General features: G+C 43.5%; 1 protein-coding gene across 1 annotated transcript; it reads left to right on the top strand.

The window, feature by feature from the left end:
* LOC117360343 (olfactory receptor 1G1-like) lies at positions 1-26,885 on the top strand. Its single transcript, XM_033944039.1, has 3 exons — positions 1-114; positions 20,105-20,168; positions 26,074-26,885. The coding sequence occupies exons 1-3, from the start codon at positions 1-3 to the stop codon at positions 26,883-26,885; spliced, it is 990 nt and encodes a 329-aa protein (XP_033799930.1).
* The last annotated feature ends 899 nt before the right edge of the window (positions 26,886-27,784 follow it).

The following is a 27,784-nucleotide window of genomic DNA, read 5'->3' as shown; positions in this document are numbered from 1 at the left end:
ATGGAGTGTGAGGATTCCATTGCTCAGGAGCCAGCAGAGCAACTGGGTATTCCAGAAAATATGGACACGGATGAATGGACAATGCCTGAAGCTGACATCGAGGAAGCCATGGATGTGAGCTTGGCAGCTTCTCACTAAGTACTGCAGGTACCGAGCTGTATAAGAATATAGTGGTGAAGATTGATAGAAAACTATTTTTGTTTGGTGTGTAAAGCCAAGCTCAGAGCAGTGCTGCACCAGCTTGATTACGTTGTTGCACTCCAGCTGTGCAAAAGCCCAGAGAAACTGAAGAAAGTTTTCTGGCTTGTGAAGCAGTTTCCCTGTTAGCTATCTAAGTTCCAAGGACTCACAGAATTGGGGTAGGAGCCCCGAAGATCTGAGGGTTGGGATTCAGAGGGAGCTTGTTAAAGCTAAGTAATAAAAGGGGAGCCAGCAATTCTGTGGCACAACAGGGGGAGAGACTGAAAACTGATTATTGCTGGAATAATAAGAGCCTGCAGTAAGGCTTTATTTTTTTTTCTTTTCACGATTAAAGTTTGCTTTACAATGTGAAATGTAAGTGCCTGGTGAAGAATCCGGATTTTTGGATTGAAAGTCCAGGGCTCAAGAGTATTCTTGAGAACTTCTTATGGGACTAATTTTGTGTGCTCTTACAGAGACTGTGGTTCAGTGCAGGGTGAAGCACTGGAACCTTGATTGTGAACTTACCTAACATAAACCCTGCTGTTCTTTCACTGAACTGTTTGAAAGATAAAAATCTGTTTTTTTTTTCTCTTTGGAAAAAAGGAAGCTTGTACGCTAGTGCTTCTTTATATGATTTTTTGGTTTTCTAATCGTGTTTTGGATACAAATTAAACTTTGGACATTGTTTTGATTTGACTTGGCTCGCTGTACTTTATTGTAGCGAAGCCCAAAGTATTGGGACACCAGTGAGGTCTTCCACTTTGGGAGCCACGCCAGGGTAGTGCTGCCACCTGTCGGTGGTCTTTCTCTTGCTCCTAGAGACCCCGGCAGGCGACAATATGTATACCCTAGAGCACAGTTCTTCAACCGCCGGTCCGCGGACCGGTGCCGGTCCGCTGAAAATTCCTGCCGGTCCGCGCAGGACTGGCGAGATGAACGCTGTTAAATTTCCTGCCCTGGTGATGTTCGGGGAAATCTTCTGTTCCTCCCAGCCTCGGGCGATCAAGACAGGCTGCTGACGTCAGCCATTCCCTCCGAGTCTCGCCTATGCGGAAACAGGAAGTTGAAACAAAATAGGCGGGACTCAGAGAGGGAAGGTCCCGATGTCGGCAGCCTGTCTTGATCGCTGCCCCGACCGAGTCGCCGAAGAGGGCCGCGGGGAAGCTGCAATTAGAAGGGAGATGGTCAGCGTGTGCGGTGGGGGGCAGCGTGTGGATTGGGGCCATCAGCAGTGTCTGTGCTGAGATTCTGCCCACGTGCAGGATGCGGCGGATAGGGGCCTCCGGCTCGTCTTGGGCGGCAGGGCCTGCGGTGCAAAGCTGTTTTTGCCGGGGGGGGGGGGTCGCGAATGTGCAGGGAGCCTTCAACAGTGGCTGTCTCCTCTCCTAGCAGCTCTGTACTTACCAGGGCAGTGATTCACTTTGGCAACTTCCCCTTCCTCAGAGGCAGCAACGACCCAAGGCTGCCTAAGGAAATCACTGCTGCAGGCAAGTACTGAGAGCTGCTGGAAGGAGAGGAAGCCACTGTTGGAAGCTGCTGGATAAAGGGAGAGCTGCTACTGCACCTGGAGGTAGAAAGAGAGATGCTGCTGGGAGGGGAAGAGGGAAAGGGATGGGAAGAGAGCTACTGTTGGATAGGGAGGAGGAGGGAAGGGAGAAGGAAAAAAGGAAGGAAACAGCTGGCAGGGAGATTAGAGGAGGGAAATGGGAGAGACAGGAATGAGAAAGTAGAGAGAGATTGATGCTGGAAAGGGGGTCAGCAGAGAAATGAGAGAGGGATAAATATGCTAGATCTGGTGTAGGAGAGATAAAAATGAAGAAAGCAGTGAAGCTGGAATGAATGATGTAAAAAGGAGAGAGGAGGCACAGGCTGGATGGAAAGGAGAGAGGGGCATAGAAAGAAGTCATATACATATGGAAGGAGGAGAGGCCAGACAGTGGATGGAACGGGCAGACGCTGGAAGGAAGAGTGGAAAGAAGATGAAAGCAGAGACCACAAAAGGTAGAAAAAAATCATTTTATTTCTATTTTGTCATTACAATATATCAGATTTGAAATATATATCCTGCTAGAGACATAACTGGGGACTGCAAAGCCTAACACTATTCCTATCATGTGTGACTGCAGTATTCTGTTAGCATGATATTTCTGTGTAGCATTCTGTAATAATTTGGCTTGTTCAGTTTTCTTGATAGTAGAGGGGATATATGTGAAGGGGAGGGGAGACAGGGGTTTTGTTGGTCCTTGCTCTGAATATTTATATTTATAAAATGACAATTGTACAGAATATTGTTTCTTTTTATACTTTAATAAAATACGTTCAATATAAAATCATAACTGAGGCTTGTGCAGATGGGATCAGATGGTTTGTGGGGACCGAGCTTGCGGAGACGGGCGAAAATGTGTTTTTTTATTTCGGTCTTAGTAGTTTGCCGGTCCACAAAATAATTCTTTTATTTCTGCCGGTCCACGGGTGTAAAAAGGTTGAAGAACACTGCCCTAGAGGAAAGGAGGGACAGAGGAAATATGATTCAGACGTTCAAATACTTGAAGGGTATTAACGTAGAACAAAATCTTTTCCAGAGAAAGAAAAATGGTAAAACCAGAGGACATAATTTGAGGTTGAGGGGTAATAGATTCAAAGGCAATGTTAGGAAATTCTACTTTACAGATACGGTGGTGGATGCCTGGAATGCGCTCCCGAGAGAGGTGGTGGAGAGTAAAACTGTGACTGAGTTAAAGGAAGCATGGGATGAACACAGAGGATCTAGAATCAGAAAATAATATTAAAGATTGAACTAAGGCTAGTACTGGGCAGATTTGCATGGTCTGTGTCTGTGTATGGCTGTTTGGTGGGGGATGGGCTGGGGAGGGCTTCAGTGGCTGGGAGGGTATAGATGGGCTGGAGTAGGTTTTAAAGGGGATTTCGGCAGTTGGAACCCAAGCACAGTACCGGGTAGAGCTTTGGATTCTTGCCCAGAAATAGCTATGAAAAAAAAAAAAATTTAAATTTAAATTGAATCAGGTTGGGCAGACTGGATGGTCCATTCGGGTCTTTATCTGCTGTCATCTACTATGTTACTATGTTATGTTTTGATCGTCCAAGTACCCATTTAAGCAACTTTTTAGACGTTGTTTGTTTGTTTTTTATTATTTGCCCCAATAAGCACATATATTTGGTGTATCCCAGTTACAGACCAAAAGAAGTGACACAACTTAGACAAAAACAAGTACATCTGACGCATAACTTAAAAAAGGATTTGTTTACTTATTGTTAAAGTTTTATACTTTAATTTAAAGTGTTTCCAGGCTTAATTGCTTTCTGTACAAGTTGTAATGCTTGATATTTAAGTTAAAAATAAATAATAATAATAAAAACAGGATTTGATAGACGAAAACCGTTTTCAGGTTTAGAGTCAGCATGTACAGGTGATACAACTCCAGTAGCAAAATGCTTGTTGAATAGTGTTATAGAGGTGTCAGTCCTGAATGACTAATCTTTCACTCATTTTGAGAGAGAGACCCTCAAATACCAAGAAATAAGACCATAAGAATTGCCGCTGCTGGGTCAGACCAGTGGTCCATTGTGCCCAACACTCCGCTCCCACGGCGGCCCTTAGGTCAAAGACCAGTGCCCTAATTGGGTCTACCTTATCTGCGTATGTTCTGGTTCAGCAGGAACTTGTCTAACTTTGTCTTGAATCCCTGGAGGGTGTTTTCCCCTATAACAAGACAAAGACAAAATGTCAGAAAAATATAGAAATATATCCCATTGTTATGGGAGCCACAGTTGATCAAAGAGAATTTCCAATCATACCTGGATATGTTGCCAATAGATTTTACATCTTTTGAACTCCAGAGAAATCTCTCTTTGGCAAAATACAAGTATTATGATGAGCATTAGCAGCAAATGTGTCTGTGATCATACTCCACATGACCTGACTTAGGGGTGAGGTTCATTTCTGTCTTAGTGCGTCAAAGTAACCCATTTGGATAATTGCCCCAAGAGTAACCATGTTGACATAATTCACTTTTCAGCTTGTTATACTTTTGTTCAAGTTGTATACCTGGAAAATTCTTTTGGGATTTTATATCATTGTCCCCAGAAATCTCTTAAATATCTCTGCCAGATACAAGTCTTTGCCATTAAGAAGGAAAGACTCCTTGCCACAAAATTAAGAGGCAGAAGTAATGTAATGTAATGTAATTTATTTCTTATATACCGCTACATCCGTTAGGTTCTAAGCGGTTTACAGAAAATATACATTAAGATTAGAAATAAGAAAGGTACTTGAAAAATTCCCTTACTGTCCCGAAGGCTCACAATCTAACTAAAGTACTTGGAGGGTAATAGAGAAGTGAAAAGTAGAGTTAGAGGAAAAATAAAAATAAAATAAACATTTTAACAAGACAGCATTGATCTAAATATTTTGGAAGGTAGAAGAGAGGAGAGAAAGGAATAGAAGCAGAAGGGGGAGCCGTTGAACAGTAGAATTCTGGAGAAATTTAAATGATAGAAATAGAACAAAACAAAGACAAAACAAGTAAGTATACCTTTCTGTGTCTTTATTTTGATTCAAAATTCATACAAACCAGCATTCAGCTATACTGTAGAACTGTATGACCTAAAGCTCTGTGCTCTTCAATCATCCATTTCATCTCAAACTGAAGATGTATGGAGAGAAATAATTCTGCAGTCTTAAGGAGATAATTGTATCTGTCTCAGAGCTGGTGCAAATTTGTGCAAGAGTGTTTCAGGAGTATCTCAGTATTAATAAAATAGGCATGAAATAGGTAAAGGTAAAGAGGATTGGACTTGATATACTGTCTTACTCTGCTTACAATCAAATTGGAGGGTTTTAGTAGCTTAGCTAGGCTCACAACTCAGTGCATTAACTATTAGGCCACTCTTCTAGTAGCTGTGATAACGTCCAAGTGTTTCAAGTGCTCTCTGGTCATCATCAAAGGGCTACTGACTATACTGTCATTGAAAGTCATAAAACTGCTATAGATATAGGCAGTGGCGTACCTAGGGTATGTGGCACCCGGGGCCCATCAGTTTTTGACACCCCCCCCCCCCATGTAAAAAAATATTTTTTGTAATGACCATGAAACGGAATAAATGGTCAGAATAGAAACAGGCAGTGAAAATTTTCTTATATTCCAAACATAACATAACATAAATTATGTCTGAATTGTCATGACATCAGAAGTACATAAGGAGTAGTTGCAGGTGATGCTTGGGACAGTTCTGATTGTGTTAGTTCGGTTTTATGTGTTTTTTGAATAGAAGGGTTTTTATTTCTTTTTGAAGGTTTTGCAGTATGTGGTCGATGTCAATTGGTTATAGAGTTGGGGTCGAGTGTTGCACCTCGAATGGCTAGGAGGTTGTCGAACAGTTTTTTTCTTTTGACGTTTTTGGTTGGAGGGTGTGTGAATGGTGCGTGAGTTCTCCTATGTCTGTTTGAAGTGGATTGAATTATTTAGCTGAAGAAATTAGTTACCCCCTCATCCCACACACATTAATTCTCTTCCATTTTTGTTCCCATTATAAAAAACACTGATAAGTTCCCAGAAAAAAAATACATTAAAATAAGAAGTGAAAACAAAGGCCCCTACAGATGAGAACATAACATAAGAATAGCCTAACTGGGTCAGACCAATGGTCTATCATGCCCAGTAGCCCATTCTCATGGTAGCCAATCCAGGATACTAATACCTGGTCAAAACCCAAAGAGTAGCAACATTCCATGCTACCGATCCAGGGCAAGCAGACACTTCCCTCATGTCTTAATAACAGATTATGGACTTTTCCTCCAGGAATTTGTCCAAATCTTTCTTAAAACCAGCTACACTATCTGCTTTTACCATAACTTCTGGCCACTTCATTTTTAAGTTTAGATCTTTCCTTTCAAACAGAGACCTTGCTAGATGTCAAATACAGCACAAGGTAACTTCACATGGACTTAGCTGTGCAGGAAATGTGAATCTCCTCATACACCCACCATATAGTGCAAAAATGTGCAAAGGTCTGTTTTTTTCTTTCGATCACTACATAGCCTAATGCCACACAAGCAGCGCTGTTACAAACATATTCTGTAGGTCAATGCTAAGGATAACAAAGTTTCCTTCCTTGGACCAGAAGGAGATACTGATAAACCACTGGAAGAGATCCCAACACAACACCCAAAGACCCACTCAGTGTGTGAACCAGTTGAGTGGAGTGGACTAACTGGGGGGTGGAAATGGGCCCGGAGTTTGCTCAGCAGAATTTCCCAGACCACCTCTTCCTCTCAACACATTGACACGCTGCCACCACCACCACTAGAAACACCTCAGTGGGTAGGCCAGCTATGCTATAAACTTTATAAAACACATTATTATATTTTCTTATAAAGCACATATTTTAGCTGAACTCTCTGACATCCTCAGCCTTTCCATTCACAAAAATAGAAGGAAGAAAAGTTCCCATTTCCTGCTGTTTCATGTCCCCGGCCTATACAATATTTTTTTTCTGCAGACCCTTCAAAAGTCTGACCAAATCCTCGTTTCACTTGCATTATAAAATACTGAGGATGCCATCTCTCCCCAATCCCAGGTCCTAAAGTCTAAGACAGTAGCGCAAACTAATGCTGCCAGATTCAGGAAAAAAAATTTCGATTCGATTCAGCCTATTAAATTGGTTTTTCAATTCGATTTTCCTGCCCAGTTGGGTGATTTTTTTTCAAAACTCCTGGTGGGTTTTATAGCTTTTTCACCCCCTTTGGCTTCTCCTAACCACACTGGCGCTGTGGTGTAAATAAAATAAAGAAACAAAAAGGACTTTTCCTCTCTCTGTTAAATCCTAGCTCACGTTTGCAGTCCAACACCAGCTCTGTCAGGATACACATTTCAAATCTGACATATTATAATCACAAAACAGAAAATAAGATTAATTTTTCTACCTTTTGTTGTCTGGTTATATTTCAAATCTTGTTGGTCCAAGGCTCTGGTTTTCTTCTGATAACTTGCTTGCCAGGGTCTCCTTCTTTCTTCTTTCTGCGTGCTAACCATCCATCTGCCAATTCTGTCCTCCCTTTCCATTTCCCTTCCCTCCCCAGGAAGTCTGGTATCTTTCCTTTTTTTCATCTCCCTCCACAGATCCACCTTTTCTTAACTACCCTTTCATCCGGCATCTCTCCCTCCTTCCCCACCACCCCAGAGTCCACCATCTCTCCCTTTTTTTTTCCCAATTACCCTCCTATACAGTATCTCTATCCCTCCTCCACACCATCCCTTGTGTCCAATTTCTCTCCCTTTCAGTTCCTTCCCTCCCTAAATCCCATGGTCCATCATTTCTCTCCCTCTCCTCTATTTTCAGACCCATTATTTCTTCATCCTTCCCCCAAAGTTTGGCATATGCATGTCTCTTTGAACACCCCCTCCCTCCGTGTACTTCTAAACCAGGGCCCCCCCAAAGGCCTGTCCCCCCTTAAAGGTCTGCCTGTCCCCCCTTGAAGGCCTGCACCCCCCTTGAAGGCCTGTCCCACCCCCTTGTAGGCCTGTCCCCCCCTTGAAGGCCTGCACCCCCCCGAAGTCCTGCATCCCCCCTGAAGGCCTGTACCTCCCCTGAAGGCCTGTCCCACCCCCTTGTAGGCCTGCCCACCCCCTTGTAGACCTGTCCCCCCTTGTAGACCTGTCCCCCCTTGAAGGCCTGCCTGCCCCCCCATTGAAGGCCTGTCCTTCCCCCTTGAAGGTATGCATACCCCCCCGAAGGCCTGTCCCCCCCCCCTTGAAGGCCTGCCTGCCTGTTACCCCTCTCCCCCTTGAATGCCTGCCTGCCCACTCGCTCCACCCCGAAGGACCGCTCGTCCCCCTGGCCTCCCCGCACCACCTATGAAGCAGCACTACCTATGCTCCCGGCCTTGCCGTTCAGTCACCACCCCCGAAGGACCGCTCGCCCCACTGACCTTCCTGCACCACCTGTGAAGCAGCAAGCAGCAGGATCGCGAGGTCAGCTATCCCTGCGCTGCTTAGGCGCTGCTTCCTGCGCCGCATTCCCGCCCCTCCTCTGACATCAGAGGAGGGGGCGGGACCGCGGCGCAGGAAGCAGCGCCCAAGCAGCTCAGGGATAGCTGACCTCGCGATCCTGCTGCTTGCTGCTTCACAGGTGGTGCAGGAAGGTCAGTGGGGCGAGCGGTCCTTCGGGGGTGTGGGGGGACTGAACGGTCAGGCCGGGAGCACCCCTTCAGGGCTGGCACCCGGGGCGGACCTCCCCTCCTGCCCCCCCTTGGTACGCCACTGGATATAGGACCATGTGGTTGTTCAATTGCAAGAACATCTTTATGGAATATATGACCCTTAGAACTACATTTACAAACAGATTATCTAAAGCTTCATTAAAAAATGCTTTTTATTTCTAAATGTAGGATGGTGATTTAAATGTATATTTATGAATGAATGTGCTTTGAGGGGCCGCTGAAAAGTTCTCAGCCCAACCAAAAAAGTTGGGACAGTCTCAATCGAGGGCTATACACTTAGTCCAGTGATTTTCCTTTTTTTTTTTTTGTTCTGGCAGAAAAATACAGAAAAAAAAGTGGAAAATTGCTGGACTAAGGGGTCCTTTTACTAAGGCGTTCTAGCTGTTTTAGGGCACGCTAAATATTAAAATGTGCTAAACACTAACACGTCCATAGACTATAATGGACGGGTTAGCATTTAGTGTGCGCTAAAATGGCTAGCACGCCTTAGTATCAGGACCCCTAAGGGCTCCTTTTATCAAGGTGTGGTAGGCGGTTAACGTGCAGAATACCACGTGCGTTCAACTGCCTGCTGCGCTAGTCGCTAACGCCTCCATTGACGAGGCGTTAGTTTTTAGGCTTGCCGCGTGGGTTAGCGTGTGATGAAATGTCCGACGCGCTAACCCTCGTAGCGCGCCTTGATAAAAGGAGCCCTAAGTGTCTAGCCCTTGAATGAGACTGTTCCAACTTTGTTGGTAGGGCTGAAAACTTTGCGGCGGCCCCTCATATTGTCCAATATTTTCTATTATCTGTCTGGAAAGATTCAGATCATTATTCAGCTGAGGTAGTCAGCATTAAAAAAAACAAAAAACAACAAGAACAACCCAACACCAACTGCTATGGCTGAATTAAATGTAGATATTCAGTACTGCTACCTAGATAGTGACCGCTCCTGAATATGAGTATGAGTTGTCACAGATTGACCGCATTAATTTTTTTTTAATGTTCAGATATCCTGTGTGGAATAAGGGTGTAAAAAAATTAACAGAAAAGATTCTGTAAATCTATTAACCCATGATATTCAGAAAATAGGTTGTATGGTGTATTGGTCAATAAATATATGCCTAAGAGGGTTTTTTACTAAGGCGCGCTTTCTGATTTAGCGCACACTAAATATTAGTACGTGCTAAATGCTAATTCTTCCATAGAACATAATGGGGGTGTTAGCATGTAGAGCATGCTAAATCGGCTAGCTCACCTTAGGTATGTAGGCAGGAGTAAAACCTGCTTTTTTTTCAAGTTCTGAAGAAATAAGTAGGGCTAAATTTTGTTAAAAACAAAATGCCCAGGAAAAGGCTCATGCAGATATTTTTACCTGTTTTTACATATTTTTTTTTTTAAACTCAAACAATGCAAAAAAAACCCACAATCTTATTTTTTCTTTCGCAAAGCTGTGGGAAAAGTGGCCTTAGTGCGCTCAGGCCTTCTTTTACAAAGCCGATAACCACAACGGCCTACGTGGCTTTTAAAAGAGGGTGTCAGTTTATCAGTGGCTGGAAAAAGACTAATTTTGATGAATGGCTCTGTGCTCATATTTCTATTAGCAGATGGCCATTAACAAAAATTAGCATATGTGGACTTGCCATCACATATTTTTAGGTGGTAAAGTCTTATATACTACCTCTGCATGTTTTTTTAGCACCGACCATGGCGGTAACAGCTCCAATGCTCATTTAACTCCTATGAGCGTCTGAGTTGTTACTGTGGAAGTCGGAACTAAAAATTGCATTACTGTTTTGTAAAGGAGGGGGTTAATATAGAGCAATTCCGGTACACTAAGGATCTCTTACAAAGGCGCGCTACGCGTTTTAGTGCGGATTTAGAACATGCTAAATCAACATGTGTGCTAACCGCTAATGATTCATAGGATAACATGCATGCATTAGCGTTTAGCATGTGTTTAGCGCATGCTAAAAAGCTTAGCGAACCTTTGTAAAAGAGGGGGTAAATTATTAGCATATATATGTCCACTGTCTGTCCCAGTATTTTTTAGCTCATGGGTAGCATATGCGCATTTGAAATTTACCATGGGATACTTTATTTCATTTCATGAAATTTTATTGAAAAGTTTATTATAAACTTCATGAAGTATAGAACATAAAAGTAAGATAGCATATTTTAATAAATGAATAACAATATAGGAAGAGTTACAAGAAAATATGTGTAACAATATTAGAGCTACAGGTATGAAACACTGAATTCAAGATACAAGTAAATAGCGATCATTAGAAAATTGCATGAGAAGCTAAGTGTAAAATTAAAAATACGTTTCAATATAGAACTAATTACCTGGAGTGTCAGGTAGACTGTAAATAATTGGAGATTGGAACCCTTTTTTAAAAGCGTTAGCTTTCAGTACCGCTTCAGCATGTCCCAAGAATACTCTGGGAGTCACTTTAACTCTCTTTATGATGAGGGCTGCGTTTTGGATAAGGAGTTTATAATTTTGGTCGCATCGCTGCTCATTAAACAGAAGGAGTTTTTGTTATGAGTCAATTTAATTTTGAAATCCACACCATTGATCAACAGCTTTCCTTGAAAAAATAGATCACTGTGTAACTGTCCCAACAGTTCCGTCTTGTGACTAGAGGTTGTAAAGTGGGCCCTTTCGGTAAAACCATCATTGCAAGCTCCTATATCTCTCACCTAATGATGTCCGGCTTACTGCAGCTTAGTAAAAGAAGCTCTTAGCTTTGAAAATGATGAGCTCATCTATTTTCTCCCTCAATTTATGCCACCCATATGTCAAACTACACATGAGCTATGTGTGTGCTTTTATCTGAATTCAGTAAGGGCAATTTTAAAATGGGATTTGGTGGCAGGGACAAATGCAGAATTCAAAAAGGGGAAAAGGAATGGGGATAGGGATGAGATTGATCCTACAACCTCAGTGTACTGAGGCAACAGCTCTACCACTGGGACACAAAGGATTCCTATATTACAAAATGATGGAATAAAGCAAATCTTATTTTGCAATGGCACCTTCGCACCCGGATTCCACAACAGTCTTTCATTCTATAGTACTTGCTTAATTGAAAGCTGTCAAACATGCTTGCACTTCTGCAGGACTCTAAATTTCAATAAGCGTTAGGGTGTAGGGTGTAGTTATCAGCATGTGCTACTATGAAAATGAGTTATTTTACCAATGTGAGCTACCATTTAAGATAGGTTATTTCATCACAAGCTGTGCTGTTTTAGCACAGGGTCTCATTGTATAAAATGGCATCTGTGCAAAAATAGCATGAGTTAGGTTGGAAATTGTCAAGATGTAGAGAAAGGTGAACATTTATGGCACTTTGCTTTACTGTGAGCTTCAGCAATTTATGGTGTAACAGTCCCTCAGGCTGCTGACTACCATGGCTGCTTTCGAGTCACCTCACAGGTAACGTTATTCCAGTGGCCTGGGAGCATTGGCCCTAAACACCACTGATTCAAGTTCCAAACCGAGAGCAAAGTAGAGCAATTGATCAAGGGGGGCTGGATAGGGAGCATTGAGGGGATTCATTGGGCTGTTGAGGGTAGATTGGGGGAGTGAGAAGATGTTCTTGGGGTTTGGGGGGGAGGGACACCTGGATCAAACCTCTTTTAAGCCCTGGCTGTGAGCATCAGGCTGTGACTTTGAGTCTTGATGCTCCTCAAGCAGTATAATAACCCCATATTCCTATGGGTGTTTTTAGTGTTTAGCGTTTGCCAACTGTTAGCTCATGGTAGCATGTGCTAACATGGTTAGCGGTTGTTGACGAATTCCCCCCTTAAAGAAGAACACCAGATTCATCTGGTGTGATATAACATTAGCTGAGCTGATGTCACCAGCTGGTAATATTTATTGAATGATGGGGGGAGGGGGGACAGAGGGTAAGGGGAATATATGAGGTGTTATCAAGGGTCTGTAGAATAAGGATTGACAATTTTATAAGAGGAAGTAAGAAAGGGTTAATAGACAGAGCTTGTAAGAAAGAAAAATGATTAGGGAGGTTTCTAAGGTGATGGGGTGGAGCAGTCACGTGATTGGTTGGATGTTGTGGAAGGCTGGAGTGAACTCTGTGATGAAAGGGGAACAGTAGAGTAGTCTCTTCAGGAAAAGATTATTCTCATCAGAGTATATTAATTCTTACTAAAAATATTCTTTTTCATTGTGATTTTAATGTTAGGAAGTTTGGTTTATTTTGAGTAAGGGAATTTTTTACCTTGTTAACCTTCTCTGTGTCTGTGTTTTAGTCAGGGCAGACTATTTGTCTGCCAGGTGCTGGATTTGTTGCCTGATTAAGCAGAGACTGCAATGGAGAGGAGCAGTTTGGGCTCTTCTGTGGAGGTTTAACAGCCTGGCAGCACAAAAGTCCCCTGTGAGGAGCAGCAGTTAGCATTGGGCTGCCATTTGGTGAGTTGTCTGCATGACCATGGGTAGAGTGGGCTGGCTGTGAGGGAGATGGGATGTGAAAGGTGTTTGCTCACTAATGTACAGTGTGTCAGAGAGGGACTTACCTGTTGGGGTTATTTTGTGTGACACAGAGAGGTCTTTCTGTTGAGGTGTAATTTTGCCAGGTTGTTTCTTAGTAGGCTAGTTTAGGGGAGCTGGCAGGTGGTTGGTCTTTAGTTCATGAGGATAGTGACTGGCTGCTCTGTGTGCCACACGGTTGGGCACTTATGGAAAGGTTTGAGGATTTGATGTGAAATTTTGGTGTTAGAGGTAAGGAGGGAGTTGGGAGGTGCTGATGCTGCATTCAGGTGTTTGTTTTTTACAGCTAGGCAGAGGTGTGGATTTGTGGCCTTCGTGGATTTGGTGTCTGGGGGCTGAGAAGCACTGGTAGCTGCCTTTGCAATAGTTGTGTGCTCAGCGGCTGCATGACTGTACGGCGTCACTATTTTCGCAGCATTGTGATTTAAAATTTTGTTTGGAGTGTCAATAGGGGCCATTATCCTAATTTTTCTTTTGTGCTGTGGCCTTTCTGGATCTCTTGTATCTTCCTGTGACTGGCATTCTTTCTGTGTCGATTCAGCTTGGTGTCAGCTGTCCTGATTTGTTAGCTTAGCTGGAGATGACCTGTTCTTGGTGTTTCAGGTCCATTCATATTATGTACTTGTGGGTTGTTGTTTTTTCTGGGTTTGTGGTGTGTGTTTATGTTAGGGGGAAATAGATTTCTTGGTGTCTGTCTCTGTGGAAAGGGGGGCATTGTAATAAAAATGAGGGTTTGGTTTATTTGTGCTGGAGAAATTAAAGGGGAAAGTTTTTATGGTGTTAGTGGGGAATCATCTAGGTAAGTAGTGAGCAAACTTGAACAAAGTTATTGTGTATGTCATGTATAGGAACTACTGAGTGGAGTGCAGAGAAAAGGGTGGATGTGAATTGCTTGTTCACTCTTTCCAAAAATATTAGGACTAGGGGGTGTGCAATGAAGCTATTAAGTACTAGATTTACAACAAACCAGAGAAATATGTCTTCACACAACATGTGATTAATCTATGGAATTCATTGCTGGAGAATGAGGTGAAATCAGTTAGCTTAGCGGGGTTTAAAAAAGGTTTGGATACTTTTCTAAAAGAGAAGTACATAGGGCCTTATTGAGATGGCTTGGGGACATCCTCTACTTATTCCTATGATAGGCAGCATAATTTCTGTTTTATTACTAGGGCATGGAATTTGGATTATAGGATCTCACTAGGTTCTTGGGTCCTGGGTTAGCTACTGTTGGAAACAGGATACTGTTCTTGCTGGACTTTTGGTTTGTCCCAGTATCACAATTCTTATGTTCTTATGAGGTGCAATGCATCAGAGGCACTATTGGATAGAGTTAAAGGGGGGGTTAGTCGAGTAGTCTGGAAAGTGAAGATGGAGATGGAAGGATAAATAGCTGCCACAGTAATGATGGGGTACAAGACATTTTTAGATTTATTAGGGATAGGAAGACATGCAAAAGTGATATTGTGGAACCCAAGGGGGCAATAAGTAGCAGCTGATAAAAAGATAGCTGACTTCTTCACTAATATTTTCTGTTCTGGGTTCACAGCTTAAGTATTTGGGGAGGAGGGTGTACAAACACCTCATGTGACTGGGGCAGGAGGTGTAATAAACCCTGATTGATTTTCAGTGGCTTGGGTTTGTGAGGGTTCGTTAGAACTACGGGTGGATACTGCGAGGTACATCCAAGGGTAATGCAGGAATTTGGGGGTAGTTCTGGTGATTCTGCTGACTGACCTTCTCACTGCTTCTTTAGAGTCGGGAGTGGGTAATGCAGGAATAGAGCAGAGAGGATGTGGTTTCTCTCCACAACAAATGGAAAAAAGGCAGCACTAGGGATATACAGGCAGGTAAGTTTGACTTTTTGGTAAGTATCTCAATAGAAACACTTTTACAACAGAGCTTGGGAATTCACTAGAGATGGGTTTGGATAAGGGGAGTGTGGTGAATATGGTGTATTTGATTTTAGTAATTTTACCATTTTCATAGGCATATCATACTCAGTGTTCTCGGTATGGGGGGCTCCACTGATGGTCTGGTGCAGGAACAAGTTGGTCAGTAAAGTGTCAGTGGGTTGTGGTCCCAGGAGATGGCTATGCCAAGGGGGGATCTTATCAGTAGTGTGTTTGAAGATTTGTTATTGGGCTTGTTCTTTTCACAATTTTGTAAGTGGGATTGTTGTAGGGTTGTAAGTAAGATTTGCCTTTTTGTGGAGGAGGCCAAAACAGTAATGGACCAGACAGTCCTGATGGTGTGCCTAACAAGGATGGGCTTAAGTTTGTAGAATGGCTTCCTATTGTGCAGCTCAGATTTCATGCTCGCATGGTGTGATTATGGGGTGAAGACCTTGGTGTACGAATGAGAAGTGGGGTTTAGTGTGATTATATGTGATGAGCTTCAGGAGGCAACCAGGTTATAATAGTGCTAGCAAAAGCTAGACAGATGTTTGGGTGCATGGGGATCAGTATGGCCAGCAGGACAATGGAAGTTTGCTGCCCCTCTAAAAATTTTGGTAAGACCTCCTTGTGAATTTTGTGTACATTTAAGTTCAGTTCAAAGGAAAGCTACTACAAGGGTTGATGGTCTATGTCCTATAGGCATATGGGAACTGAGTTCATGATCTCCATCTGTATACTTTGAGGAAGGGCATGAGAAGGGATATAATAGTGATGTTTAAATACCTATGTGGCCTAACTATACATGAGACAGCAAATCCAGAGTAAGAGGGCAAGGGATGCAGAGCAGCAGTGCTGGGCTCTGCAGTACTGTATGGCACTATGTTGTTACAGAAGGTGAGGTAGATGCATGAAATAGTTTCTGAATTGGGGAAGGCATTGGATAGGCACATGGACTCTCTGGGAGAGAGGAGAAGTTAATTGTTGCTGTGGAGGGGTATACTGGCTGGACATTTTTGTAATCCGCTTTGAACTGAAAGGTAATGGCGGAATAGAAATCTGTAATGTTATTTAATGTAATTTAATTTTGGTCTTTATCTGTCCTTATGTTTTTTTTTCTAGGTGGCTTTGCTTATGTCCTCAGACTGGGTTACGAGGAACTGCAAGGCGCTGGCTTGGTGCTGGGAGCCAAACTGCTTTGTTTGACTCATTTTCTGCAATTTTTGGGTGCCAGAGGTGTGTTACTCTTTTCTCATATGGAGCAGCCGAATGTTCTATTAGTTCTGTATGGTTTGTTTGTAGGATGATTTTGGAAGATGGTTCATTGGACATTTGCTGGTGAGGGAATTTTATGGAAGTTATGAAATTGGTACTGAAATTGGTTGTGGGTGTGTGTGATCCAGTGTCCATGTGCAGGGTTTACTTGTTTATTTGTTTTTTGAATGAGAGTTTGGTGACATTTGTTTACAGTATTGCCTGATGTGTGCACTTCATGATTTGTAGTGGTGCTCTGGCGATTAGCCTTTTTGTGGCACTTATCAGCTTATCGAGTGGGTGAGCTGGCACCTTCTCAACCTGCTATTGTGTTCAAGGGGTAGCTGTTTGAAGATGTTGGGTTGACTGCAGGTTAAATGCAATTGCCTATTCCCTGGTCACCTGCTTGGAAGGATCAAGAATTTGGATTCTTTTGTACGTGTGTGTGGAGTAACGGGAATGTGCAGTATCTTGTGTACCATTCTAGTGGGCTGGGGAGGATTGTCTTAGCTGTTTCTGAGTCCAGTGGGGCATGGACTATAGATTTTATGGTTAGGTGTATGGAGCATTTGTTGGGAATGACTCTTGCTAATCCTTTTCCAGCAAATACAATTTCCTAATCTCCTATTCTGTTTCACTTCTGATTCTTTTGATGGGTTGTGACATTTGTTCAGCAAAAGGAGAGGATTTCATACTGCCCCTGAGGCGGGATCTGTTGTCTTCTGTCTGTGTTTTCCCTAATGCCCCCATCCCTTTTGTTTTGTTTGGTCCTCTATTGAGTGTGTAAGGAGGACTGGGACATGGTTGCTATTGAGTGGTTGCATAAATGGGTTTAATACTAAGCTTTTGGAGTTACGGATAGCTTTTGGGGGTTTAGAGTGGTTTCTCATGAGTTTGTTGCAGCTGTTTTCCCTAGACATTATTGTCCTGATGCTGTCTACTTTTCAGGCATAGGTTTGGCCAATTTTATTGGGGTACTCTTTAGGATTTGTTGGAGACTTGTTTTAAAGATGTTGGCCGCAGCTTATGAGGTGGGGGAGCGATGACAAGCTCGAGGCTGTCACCGCTTGTGGCGGAAAATGGGGTTTGGCCCAGTTGGATCTGGGAGATGAGCAGTTAATAAATAAATAAATGTAACACTCGTATGCGATACTACTGCGAGGGGAAGCATGGCCTTGCGTCACCGTGGATCATGTTTGGAGGAGGGGAAGCATGACCTTGCGTCACCGTGGATCATGTTTGGGGGAGGGGAAGCATAACCTTGCATCACCGTGGGTCATGTTTGGGGGGAGGGGAGGGGAAGCATGGCCTTGCGTCACCGTGGGCCATGTTTGGGGGAATGTTATAAATTTAAAGACTTAACGGGAGCTAGTTTCGACACCGAATAGCTCCCTGGGGATGTGTGAAATATGCATTGGGGGTTTGTTGGTTTTTGGACACAGATTGTATTGTAAGTGAAGATAATAGATAGATAATAAAGCTGCGGCCAAATATTTATTCCAATAAAACTGAGTTGTGTGATTATTGATTGATGGTGATTAGCTTTCAGTTGCAGGTGACGGGAATGTGAATGCTAATGTTATGACAGCCCACATTGATCACTTCCTCTCAAACATATTTTAATAAATATTGGGGGGTATTTTACTAAGGCGAGCTAGCCGATTTAGCGCGCATTAAATATTAGCACGTGCTGAATGCTAACACGTCCATAGAATATAATGGCGTGAGCTAAATCGGCTAGCGCACCTTAGTAAAAGAGGGAGATTATTTATAGGCGTTCATGAATAATTAATTACACAATCACAAAAATCAGAAAATAAGGAAACCCTAAATATAAATGAAATATAGGCAGGAAAATTGTTTTCCTTTCATAAAAAACATGTGAAACTATGTAGTTTAACCTCTGCTCAAGTTATAAATGTTTTGTGTCTATATCATCTTTCTGCCAAGAACCATAATAAAACAGAAATGTTTAATTTTGTATCCCAATGCCATTGCATGTTGCACTGTTGGTTTTGCTGTCAAACACCCCTAATACAAGTCTTATGTTCCATGATCCATGATTTTTTTCAATATTCTCTTAGCTTTACCAATGAAAAGTAAGTTGCAAATGCAAAATTCCACATAGATTGATGGATCATGTCACTGAGTTGGCCAATGACTCTTGGCAACGTGCACAGTGAGGAATCCCTCCTGTGGTGTTTCATGGCAAGGAACAGGAGTGGTTTGCCATTGCCTTCTCTTGTGCAGCAAGCATGTCCCAGGAATAGGCTACTGATCAGTGCAGTGGACTGTCGTGATGGGGTTCCAGGACCATATTCCACTCTTAACTAGTATGCTTGTAATAGAATGTTTGAGCCCTCCACAAACCACTAAATACCTGCAGTACTTACGAGGAGTCACTGAAAAGTTCTCAGTCCAACCAACAAAATTGGCGCAGTCTCCAACAAGAGCTGTACACGTTCCACTTTATCCATTCCGTGGGAAAAATATGGAACAAAAAAAGTGAAAATCTCTGTCTAGCCCTTGATGGAGACTGCTCCAACTTTGCTGGTTGGGCTGAGAACTTTGCAACGGCCCCTCGTGCATAGGTGATAGTTGTAGGTTTGAGGGCTATTGCAACGGTGCACACTGGAGTACAGTTGCTGTTTTTTTGCCCCTGGAAGACTCACAATACAATGTAAAGGGGACTGCTAGAATGTCTGTATGACCAGTGTTATAAGAATACTGGCTCATAAAACATCCCAATGGAATTTTTATACATTTTCCCAAGGACATTTTTATTTGAAAATGGTATTTAAAGAAAGACACATGGCACAAACAAGTCTAGAAAATGGCAATTTTCATAACAAAAGATAGATATTTTTGTTTGAAAATCACCATGTTCACCATTCTATTTTTGGAATTTTTTATTTTATTTTTTTTACAAAATATCACATTAGACTTAGATGTCATATTAGAAATGTCCCTCAATTTTTTTTTGTCCCCCTTTATGAAGTCTCATTATTTTTCTTAACAGCGGCTGCAGCAGTAAAAGCTCTGATGCTCATAGGAATTCTATACGAGTCACAGCTTTTACTGCCTTGGCTGGCAATAAAAAACCCCAAAAAATGGGGGGGGGGGCGCCTTAAATCTCAATTTGAACTGAAAGGCTGACAATGAAAACTTATTACATTGAACATGCTCTGTTCTGCCTATTAAATCTTACATGGTTTACAAAATTATTTATTTATTTTAAGTTTACATTTACGATACTAATTATTTTTTAAACATTTGTTTTTAATTAATTATATGTATTCCTAATATATAAAATATATTAGGAATACATATAATTCCTAATATATAAATTCCTAATATATGAATTCCTAATATATAAAATATATATATATATATATATATATATATATATATATGAATTCCTATAGGAATATATATATATATTTATACCATAGGCACAACATCACATTGCACCCATCAACTGAAATGTGTCTTGCCCAGCGACTCTAGCTGGGCCACCATTGTTCTTGTGGGATAGCCATTCAAGCTGCCCTGCCTTCTCCCCATCCCGTTCAAGGAGGGGTCCTCCACCTGTTGGTTGTTGAAGTCATGTCACATGGCCTCCCCGCTGTCCAAGCCAGGAGACAAGCAAGCCTCTGAGTGCTTACCTCACTTGTTTCTGTAAAGCTATACGTCGCCACATCTTTGCTATCAACAACTGTAATGGAGTGTTCTTTCTTATCTGTAAGCTGTGGCTATGACCCCACTAGGATTATTTCCGCCACAACCCGAGATAGTGAAACCTCGCTTATCTCGGGTCCCTACCAAGCATACGGCTGCGGTCCCCCCACAGGTTGGCCTTGAAAGCAAGTAATATTCACACTCACAAGTACACCCTTTGGCGTCTACCCTTTGTCCATACCCTACCTCCATATAAGGGCGCTTGAGAGTGCCCCAATGGCCTGAGCCCTTCATTTCAGAGACGCTCGCTCTTACCTCCCAGACGCTCATGAGTATGGGACTCAACCTCTTATCTTTTAGTGGGCTCTTGTCGGTGAAAATAACCGAGTGAGCTGGTACAAGCACCAAGTCTCAAGATCTCAAGGTAATGAGGTATCAAGCAACTACAGGTGGTAAATGATGTAGCTGATGACTAAAGAGAAACCATGTGAAGTAAAGAGAAAAAAAAAAACAGTTAATACATGATGTATGCTGCAAGTGATGTCCTTTAGCGGTCAAATCAGCTAGTGAGATCACACCGTATGAGTGCTTCATTGACCCCTCACATCAGAGATGCTACTGAGTAATGATCAAGGAAGCTAGGGCCGATAGCAGCTGGCAGAGCTGGGCCCAATTCCTGCACTATTCCAGAGTGACAGTGACCGTGAACAGACAAGAGAAAGTTGACATTCATACAGAGTTGCTCAAATGCTGCTGTCGAGCGACCTAACATGCTGCGATCTCAAAAACTGGCTAAAGAGGAATTGATACCATTTTGACATGGTCCCTTCCCGGTTTTAATGAGTCGTGGAGGACGAAACTAACACTGTTAAGACACATGAAGTATGTTACCGAGATGCTCCCCCAAGTATGCGACCATGAGTCCAACGTCCTAAGACCCATGACCGAACCTGTGCTTAAGTTGCCACTGCATAGAGGAGGAGCAAGTGTCCCCCGGTAGTACACAAAGGACCAGCAACATAGTGTTCTCAGGCAGCCTAGTCCCAGGTGTCAGGAGGGTATAATGGCATGTAATTTAGACTACGCTGAACTCCTCCCCTCTTCCTCCTCCCCTCCTCCCCCCCCCCCCGATTAGAAGCCCTGGCCCTTGAAGGATGTCTCTGGAATACCCCTGGACATCATCGAATTACCTTGACATCAAGGAATAGAATAAACATGGAAAGTTCCTTCTATCTCCCCTAACACCAAGCTCCCCCGAAGTCTTACCAAAGTCAACTGCCCATGTGAGCTTGATGATAGCATGATACCTGTGTCACCAGAGAGGGTGCCAAGCTTAACTGTGTTTTGGCGATGAGTTTCGTTCCATTTAGAGGCCTAATGGAAGTGTAAGTCACAAGATGGCCCTTAGTCTCATGGCTACCCTGACGTGGACGAGTCCTGCAAAGAGGAAGAATGAATTGCTAATGACAGGCATTTGACTCATGGTGAACCTAACCGGAAGGGATCTGACCTTCTCCAGCATGAAAACCAAACTGGTCCATAGGTGTGCAATAGAGCAATAGAAAGAAGGACCGAATGCTGATCCAATGAGTTGGTAATGTCGTACCTTCTACTCCAACAAATTAGGATGCTCCACAACTAGTAGCAAAAGGACTTCTCAAATTAATTAACCTAAACACAGAAACAAACCCAGCAGATCGGTACTGTAATCCCTTTAAAAACCCTAACTGGTACCAATTTTCCAAGCCAAAATTCTACAAACACTACCGTGACGAAACAGCCTCCATTGTGGGCTACCTCCTTCGAGTGCTCAGTTTGTGAACCACTAGTCCTACAATTTGACTTAAGCAACCCTAGTAGACCACAACATACTACTAAGCTAGCTAGATGCCATGTGACAAAGTCTGCTCCCATCATGGACCAACTCCTGAGGCTTTCACGAGGCTCCTCCCTATCACCTACCCTGTTCCACCTATTTGCCTACACTAGGCCGTGGACTATCCAAACTAAATCGCCCCACGTACCTATGCTGATGACATCACTTTTGACCGAAACCAGACCCTTCATTTCATCCGTCATCGATCGAGTGGACGAAAATTTTGAACTAAACAAACCCCGATACTAAAATATTTATTGTCACCCCAATGAACCAATACAAGGAACTATCCATTCGCTTACCAGGGAGAAAGTTTCCTATTAGCCCCCACTATAAAATCCCAGTAGTGGCCTTAAATGAGCAACTGACATGGACACCCACCTGACAGCTCAGTAATGTGCTTTTTCTGCTATGGAAATTACATACCATAACCATACTTCGATTTATACTATTAGCTCGTGTTATTTACACTATTAGTATAATTACTATTAGTACAATTACTAGTCCTAAGCTCACTTGATTACTGCAACATAATCTGATCTTACCGAAGTTAAGCTCCTACCAAAGTTAGGAACCAACTAAAACACCACCATGCAACTGACTTTGACCAAGAACAACACTCTAAGTGACTTACTCTTTAACCATGTGTCATACCGATTATTCCGAAGATCACTTAAACATAAGAACATAAGAACATAAGTGTTGCCTCTGCCGGGTCAGACCAGGGGTCCATCGTGCCCGGCAGTCCGCTCCCGCGGCGGCCCCCCAGGTCCACGACCTGAAAGTGTTCCCTACCTAACCTAAAATATCCATACCCTATTCGCTCAATGTACGGTAAACCTCTATCTGTACCCTGTTATCCCCTTTGCTTCCAGGAAGTCATCCAGTCCCTTTTTGAACCCCAGAATTGTACTCTGTCTTATTACCTCTCCGGGAAGCGCGTTCCAGGTGTCCACCACCCTCTGAGTGAAGAAGAACCGCCTTGCATTCGTTGTGAATCTGTCTCCTCTCAGTTTTTCTGAATGACCTCTTGTTTTAGTTGTCCCTGCTAGTCTAAAGAATCTGTCCCTCTCCACCTAAACCCGTTTGATAAATTAGTTTCACTTCCAAATAGTGTTCCGTTGTCTTCGTCATGTTCCTGAGGATTGACTTGGTTCCCTCAATTGTGATGCCATGATCGTCCTATGCGGTACACAATCCCCAATGCCACTGGAGGCTATGCTGTGCAACTGTACTCCAGGGCATGCTCTTCCTTTGCGTGGAACCCTTGCCATGCGCCAACCTGTATGGGTGTTATCAGCTGGCGCCCTTCCGGACAAGATATTAAGTAATATCTAACAATAATGACGGCTTGCTAACATACCTGCATACAAGGACATGTCTATTATGGAAATGTTCACTCCCGCTTGAATGTGAATATCAGTGTGGTGCAGTGGCCCCAAGCCCCAGCACCCGAAGGCTGAAGGTCCAAACCCATGTTGCTCCCCATGCCCCCTGGCACCCTGTCCCCTTTGCCCCATCAGACAAGCCGGTACAAACAGGGTAATTGCCTGAGTACCTGAATAAACCCATGTACACAGCTCTGAGCTCACCTGTGAGAACGGTATGGAAAATTAAATAAATAGATAAATAATTAACTGTACCTGAAATCCCCATACTAATTCACCCACATAACTAGCGATCAGCCCACACAATATATTAATGCATTTGTATCACTTGTGTAGGCAGATGTAACCCCCAAACTACAGGGCGAGTATTGAAGCTAAAATTATTCCTAGCCACATAGGTGCCAGGGAGAAAAAGTGCATTCACCCAGTGAGCAGTGCCTTCACTACACACGTAAGGCTGCCCGAAACCACCCGGGGGGGAAACACCGAAAATAGAAACAGAACCGCCCAATGGCCCATTTGGGTAGGTGGAAGAAGTGCCTTTTACCAATCAGCTGCTGCAGCTCTAAACCCGTGTGCGAGTGGGAAGGGCATCCAAACCCACCAGTGTCCCCCAGGGGAACATAGCAGCATGCTGGCAGATATATGCCAAATAGCCAATCTGGACAACCCCCCCATGCCTAATAGAAACATGATGGAGGATAACGGCCCAATGTCCCCTCTATCCTGCCCTTCGCAGTAACCATTATCTCTTTCTTTCTCTGCGAGATCCTATGTGCTTAATCAAACTTGACGGCATATAAGGCCAAATGGCTGCTCTAATCTGCCCGTCCACCGTAACCCTTATCTTGCCTTCTGAATGGAACGGTCACTGCTTGCAAAGAAGCACCAAAATGTATAGCTACGATGTGACCCCCCCGTATGAAATTAGTAACCCCTACTGAGTGTGACTGCCCTTCAGCCAATTAAGTATTCGTCATTTTTCCAAATTGTAAAGCATCCTTACTTTGCCCACCCTGACGGCCAAATGACCCCACCTGGGTGTAAAGGCTGCAGCTCCCCCAAACTGCAATTGGGAATCAGCTCTAATTCAAAACATAGGAAAATGGACTCCTGCTCTCAACTCCCTAAGTGACTACCAACAACAAATGAGCCTGCCTGGCCATGTGGAGGCCCAAAATGGCCGCTAAACTATAATGCCATGTGAGTGAAAACCAGCACAACATTTCTCCAAGCTAGCCACGTAGTGGTTTGGGACAAAGGCAAACTGCATAATTGTTGTCCCTCCTAACCTGGGCAGACAGTGACCAACCGTCTCCTTCAAAGCAAGACCAACCAGCATGTCCTCTTCCTCTTGGCATCCCCCTGCACTTCCATAACTGTGAGCAGCCGGCCTAGCTACACAGCAACTCCCCTAACTGCTCAGCGGTGGAAAGGACCATGGCAGCAGTGGATGATTGCATCTACCCATGCACCAAGCGCAGAAGCACCAAAGCCCCGAGACAGCCGCCCCAAGGACCCTGTAAAACTGCCTCACATGCCGCTATGCAATCCACCAACCCCGAAGGCCACCAGAAGCCTCACAGTCGTCCCTAGCCCAAAGCAGCACGAGCTCGGTCGCCACGTGGTCCAACACAAAATCAGGATCCCCCAACTGTCGCGCGAGAGTCATGCCTGGCTGACCTGCTCTGCCACACACCGGACCACACTGCATTCCGCTGGCCTCCCATGAAAGGCCCCACCGGCATGAGCCGACCCTTTTGCCAGCCTCCAATACAGGAGACCATCTTGCCAAGAACGCACTCGGCGTGCGCGACCAAAGGATCGCAGCCTGCCCAACCTTCCCATCAGGCTGTCCGATTGGTCTCGTGGCAGCCTGTCGGATCCCCATCTCACGGCGGTCCTCTGTACTCGCAAGACTTTGGGTGGACAGAACTTCCCCTGCCTACCTAGCATGCCTCACTTGCCGGGGGCCGGCAAGGGGGGGGGGCACTGGAATGCTCCTCTACACTTTCAGAGCACGGTGACATACCGGAACCATAGGATTCACAGAACAACCTACTTAAGTCTCTGGCGTGCGTCCCCTCAGCCTTCTCCTCCTTCCCCGCTGGCCCCCAGACCTTCCCTCTGCTCACCTCACTCCCCTACAACTATCTCACTACACCATGCAGGGCCTACCTGAAGCAGCACTGGACCGCACCCGCCATGTGGAAGCAGGGATTGGCTGAAGATACCGATACAGGGGAACGCCCGGACACCCTCTCCACTGCCTACCTGCCTCGGGCTAACTTCCAACGGTGATATTCAAACCCAGCCAGCCCAGCGCAAGGTAAGGCAAGCAGGCAGTGGGGTATCAACACGCTGCGACACTCCTATGGCGAGAGCCGAACAGCAGCTTCCGCAACAGTTTGGGTTGCCTCCCTTCGCTCACTCCACCCCCCTGTGCCTAAGTCCCTGATCCTGATTGGTCCCTGACCCTAATTGACCCCCCCTTCCTGGCCCTATTTCTCTCTATTCCGATTTCCCCTTCTTCCCCCTCTCAACCCCCTTTCCCTCCCCCCCAGGCAACGGCCTCGGCCATTTTGTTGCCGCTGCCCCCTATACGGTGGGTGGGACGCTTGTCCTTTTTCCACCACAGCTTAGCAAAAGGGCCCCAATGACTTTTGTGAAACGTATTCATGTTGGATTTTATGTTACTGTATGAAGATGTTTTAATATCTACTTCATTCTTGGTGGATCCTTTGGTGTGAAGTGACTAAACCCTAGCTGCTGTTCATAAGTATACAGTAGATACTTTTTTTTAAATACTCTTGTTATACAGGAAAACTCTGAACTATAGAATTTGGTTGTATTTTATATTATAAAAGAAATAATATGCACATTAGATGATTTTGTTATAATTTTGTTTTTGTTTATTCATTCCAATAGCTGGTCAGAAAAAAAAATGGAAAAGAAAAATCACTCTGAAGTGACAGAATTCATCATTCTGGGTTTCTTTGAGTTTCCTGAGATGCAGTTTCTCCTTTTCCTTGTATTTTTGATTATTTATCTGATGTGTTTGACAGGAAACCTTCTTATTATATTCACAGTTTGCTATGATTCCCAGCTGCACAGCCCCATGTTCTTCTTCCTTATCAATTTGTCCTTCCTCGAAATCTGTTTTGTGACTGTCACGGTACCTAAATTGTTAGCAGTGCTCATAGCACAGAATAACTCCATCTCTTTCACTCAGTGTATGATACAGATGTATCTGTTTATGGTCTTCACAGCTACTGAGGCCTACCTCCTCACTGCCATGGCCCATGATCGTTATGTTGCCATTTGCAAACCTTTGCATTACACTATCATCATGAACAAGAAAGTCTGCTTTATTCTAGCCACTGCTTCATGGACAAATGCATTTCTGAATCTAGTTCCTCAAGTTACTTTAATATCACAGTCATCTTTCTGTAGCTCCACTGAGATCAACCATTTCTTCTGGGACATAACAGCATTGATGATTCTGTCATGTTCATGGACCTTTGAAATTCAAACTGTAACTTATATTGAAGGCCTACTTCTGGGTTTAACCACACTCACATTAACAGCTATATCATATGTGTATATTATTTCTGCTGTCCTAAAATTCCAGTCTGATAAGGGAAGACAAAAAGCCTTTTCTACCTGTTCCTCTCACCTCGCAGTTGTTTTATTATTTTATGGGACCTCTTTTTGTGTGTACATAAGACCTCAGTCTGCTTACTCCATGGACCTTAACAAACTGCTTACTGTAGTATATATAACTGCAATCCCACTGCTCAACCCCTTGATTTATAGTCTGAGAAATAAGGAACTTATAGGAGCTTTATGGAAAGTAACCAGAAGAGCTGAGAACTAGAGAATGACACGGGGGAAAAATTTGTCCCCGTCTCCGCCCCATCCCCATGAGCTCATCCCCATCCCATCTCCACGAGCTCGGTTCCCGTTCCTGGCCCGTCCCCGTGAGCTTGGGCCCCGTCATCGCAACCCATCTGATCCCATGCCTCGAATAGTTTTATACTGAACTTATTTTATTAAAGTATCAAAAGAAACAATATTCTGTACAATTGCCATTTGTCATTGGTTGCCTGTGGAAGCTCAGTTATTGTTCAAGCTGGGCTGTTTTTTTTACAAGGTTTTATTGGTGCAGCCCCTACTTATCTGGCTAATAGTTTTTCCATAGCTATGTACAAATGCATGCTCTGTTTAATTTCCCTTTGTAAAAGGTTGTAAAAGCAAGAAATTCTTAAATTACTCTTTAGCATCTCAGGCAGCTTCTCATGAAAAAGAATTTCAATCATTGTTGCTCACAACTTTTTCTTATAGACATTTCAGAAAACAGCTAAAAACTTATTTTTTCTCCAAATACCTGACTAGCTGACTCATTCAAATATACGATTATGTTTAATGTTTATAATCTTTTGTAAACCGTGTAGAACTTTTTGGTAATGCGGTCTATAAATACAATGTTATGTTATGTTATGTTATAAATCAAAGTTCTGGATGCCGAACTAAAGAAAGAGATCTTCAGCTGGCAGGGCTTTGTTTATAAATGTTTATCAACACAACTAATATACTACTTTATCCTAAAGCAAAAAAAAAAAAAAGAAATATAAATTTTGTTTCTACCTTTGTTGTCTGGTTTATACTTTCCTCATTTAATTCCTTCCATCCACTGTCTGCCTTCTTTCTGCCTCTTTCATATGCTCTGTTACTGTGCCTCTCCCTTGCATCTCTCCCTCTCCCCTCTCCCCTTTG

Source organism: Geotrypetes seraphini, chromosome 5 (genome assembly GCF_902459505.1).
Source record: "Geotrypetes seraphini chromosome 5, aGeoSer1.1, whole genome shotgun sequence".
In the NCBI taxonomy this organism is placed as follows: Eukaryota; Metazoa; Chordata; class Amphibia; order Gymnophiona; family Dermophiidae; genus Geotrypetes; species Geotrypetes seraphini.
This window is presented reverse-complemented; position numbering and strand designations above follow the sequence as displayed.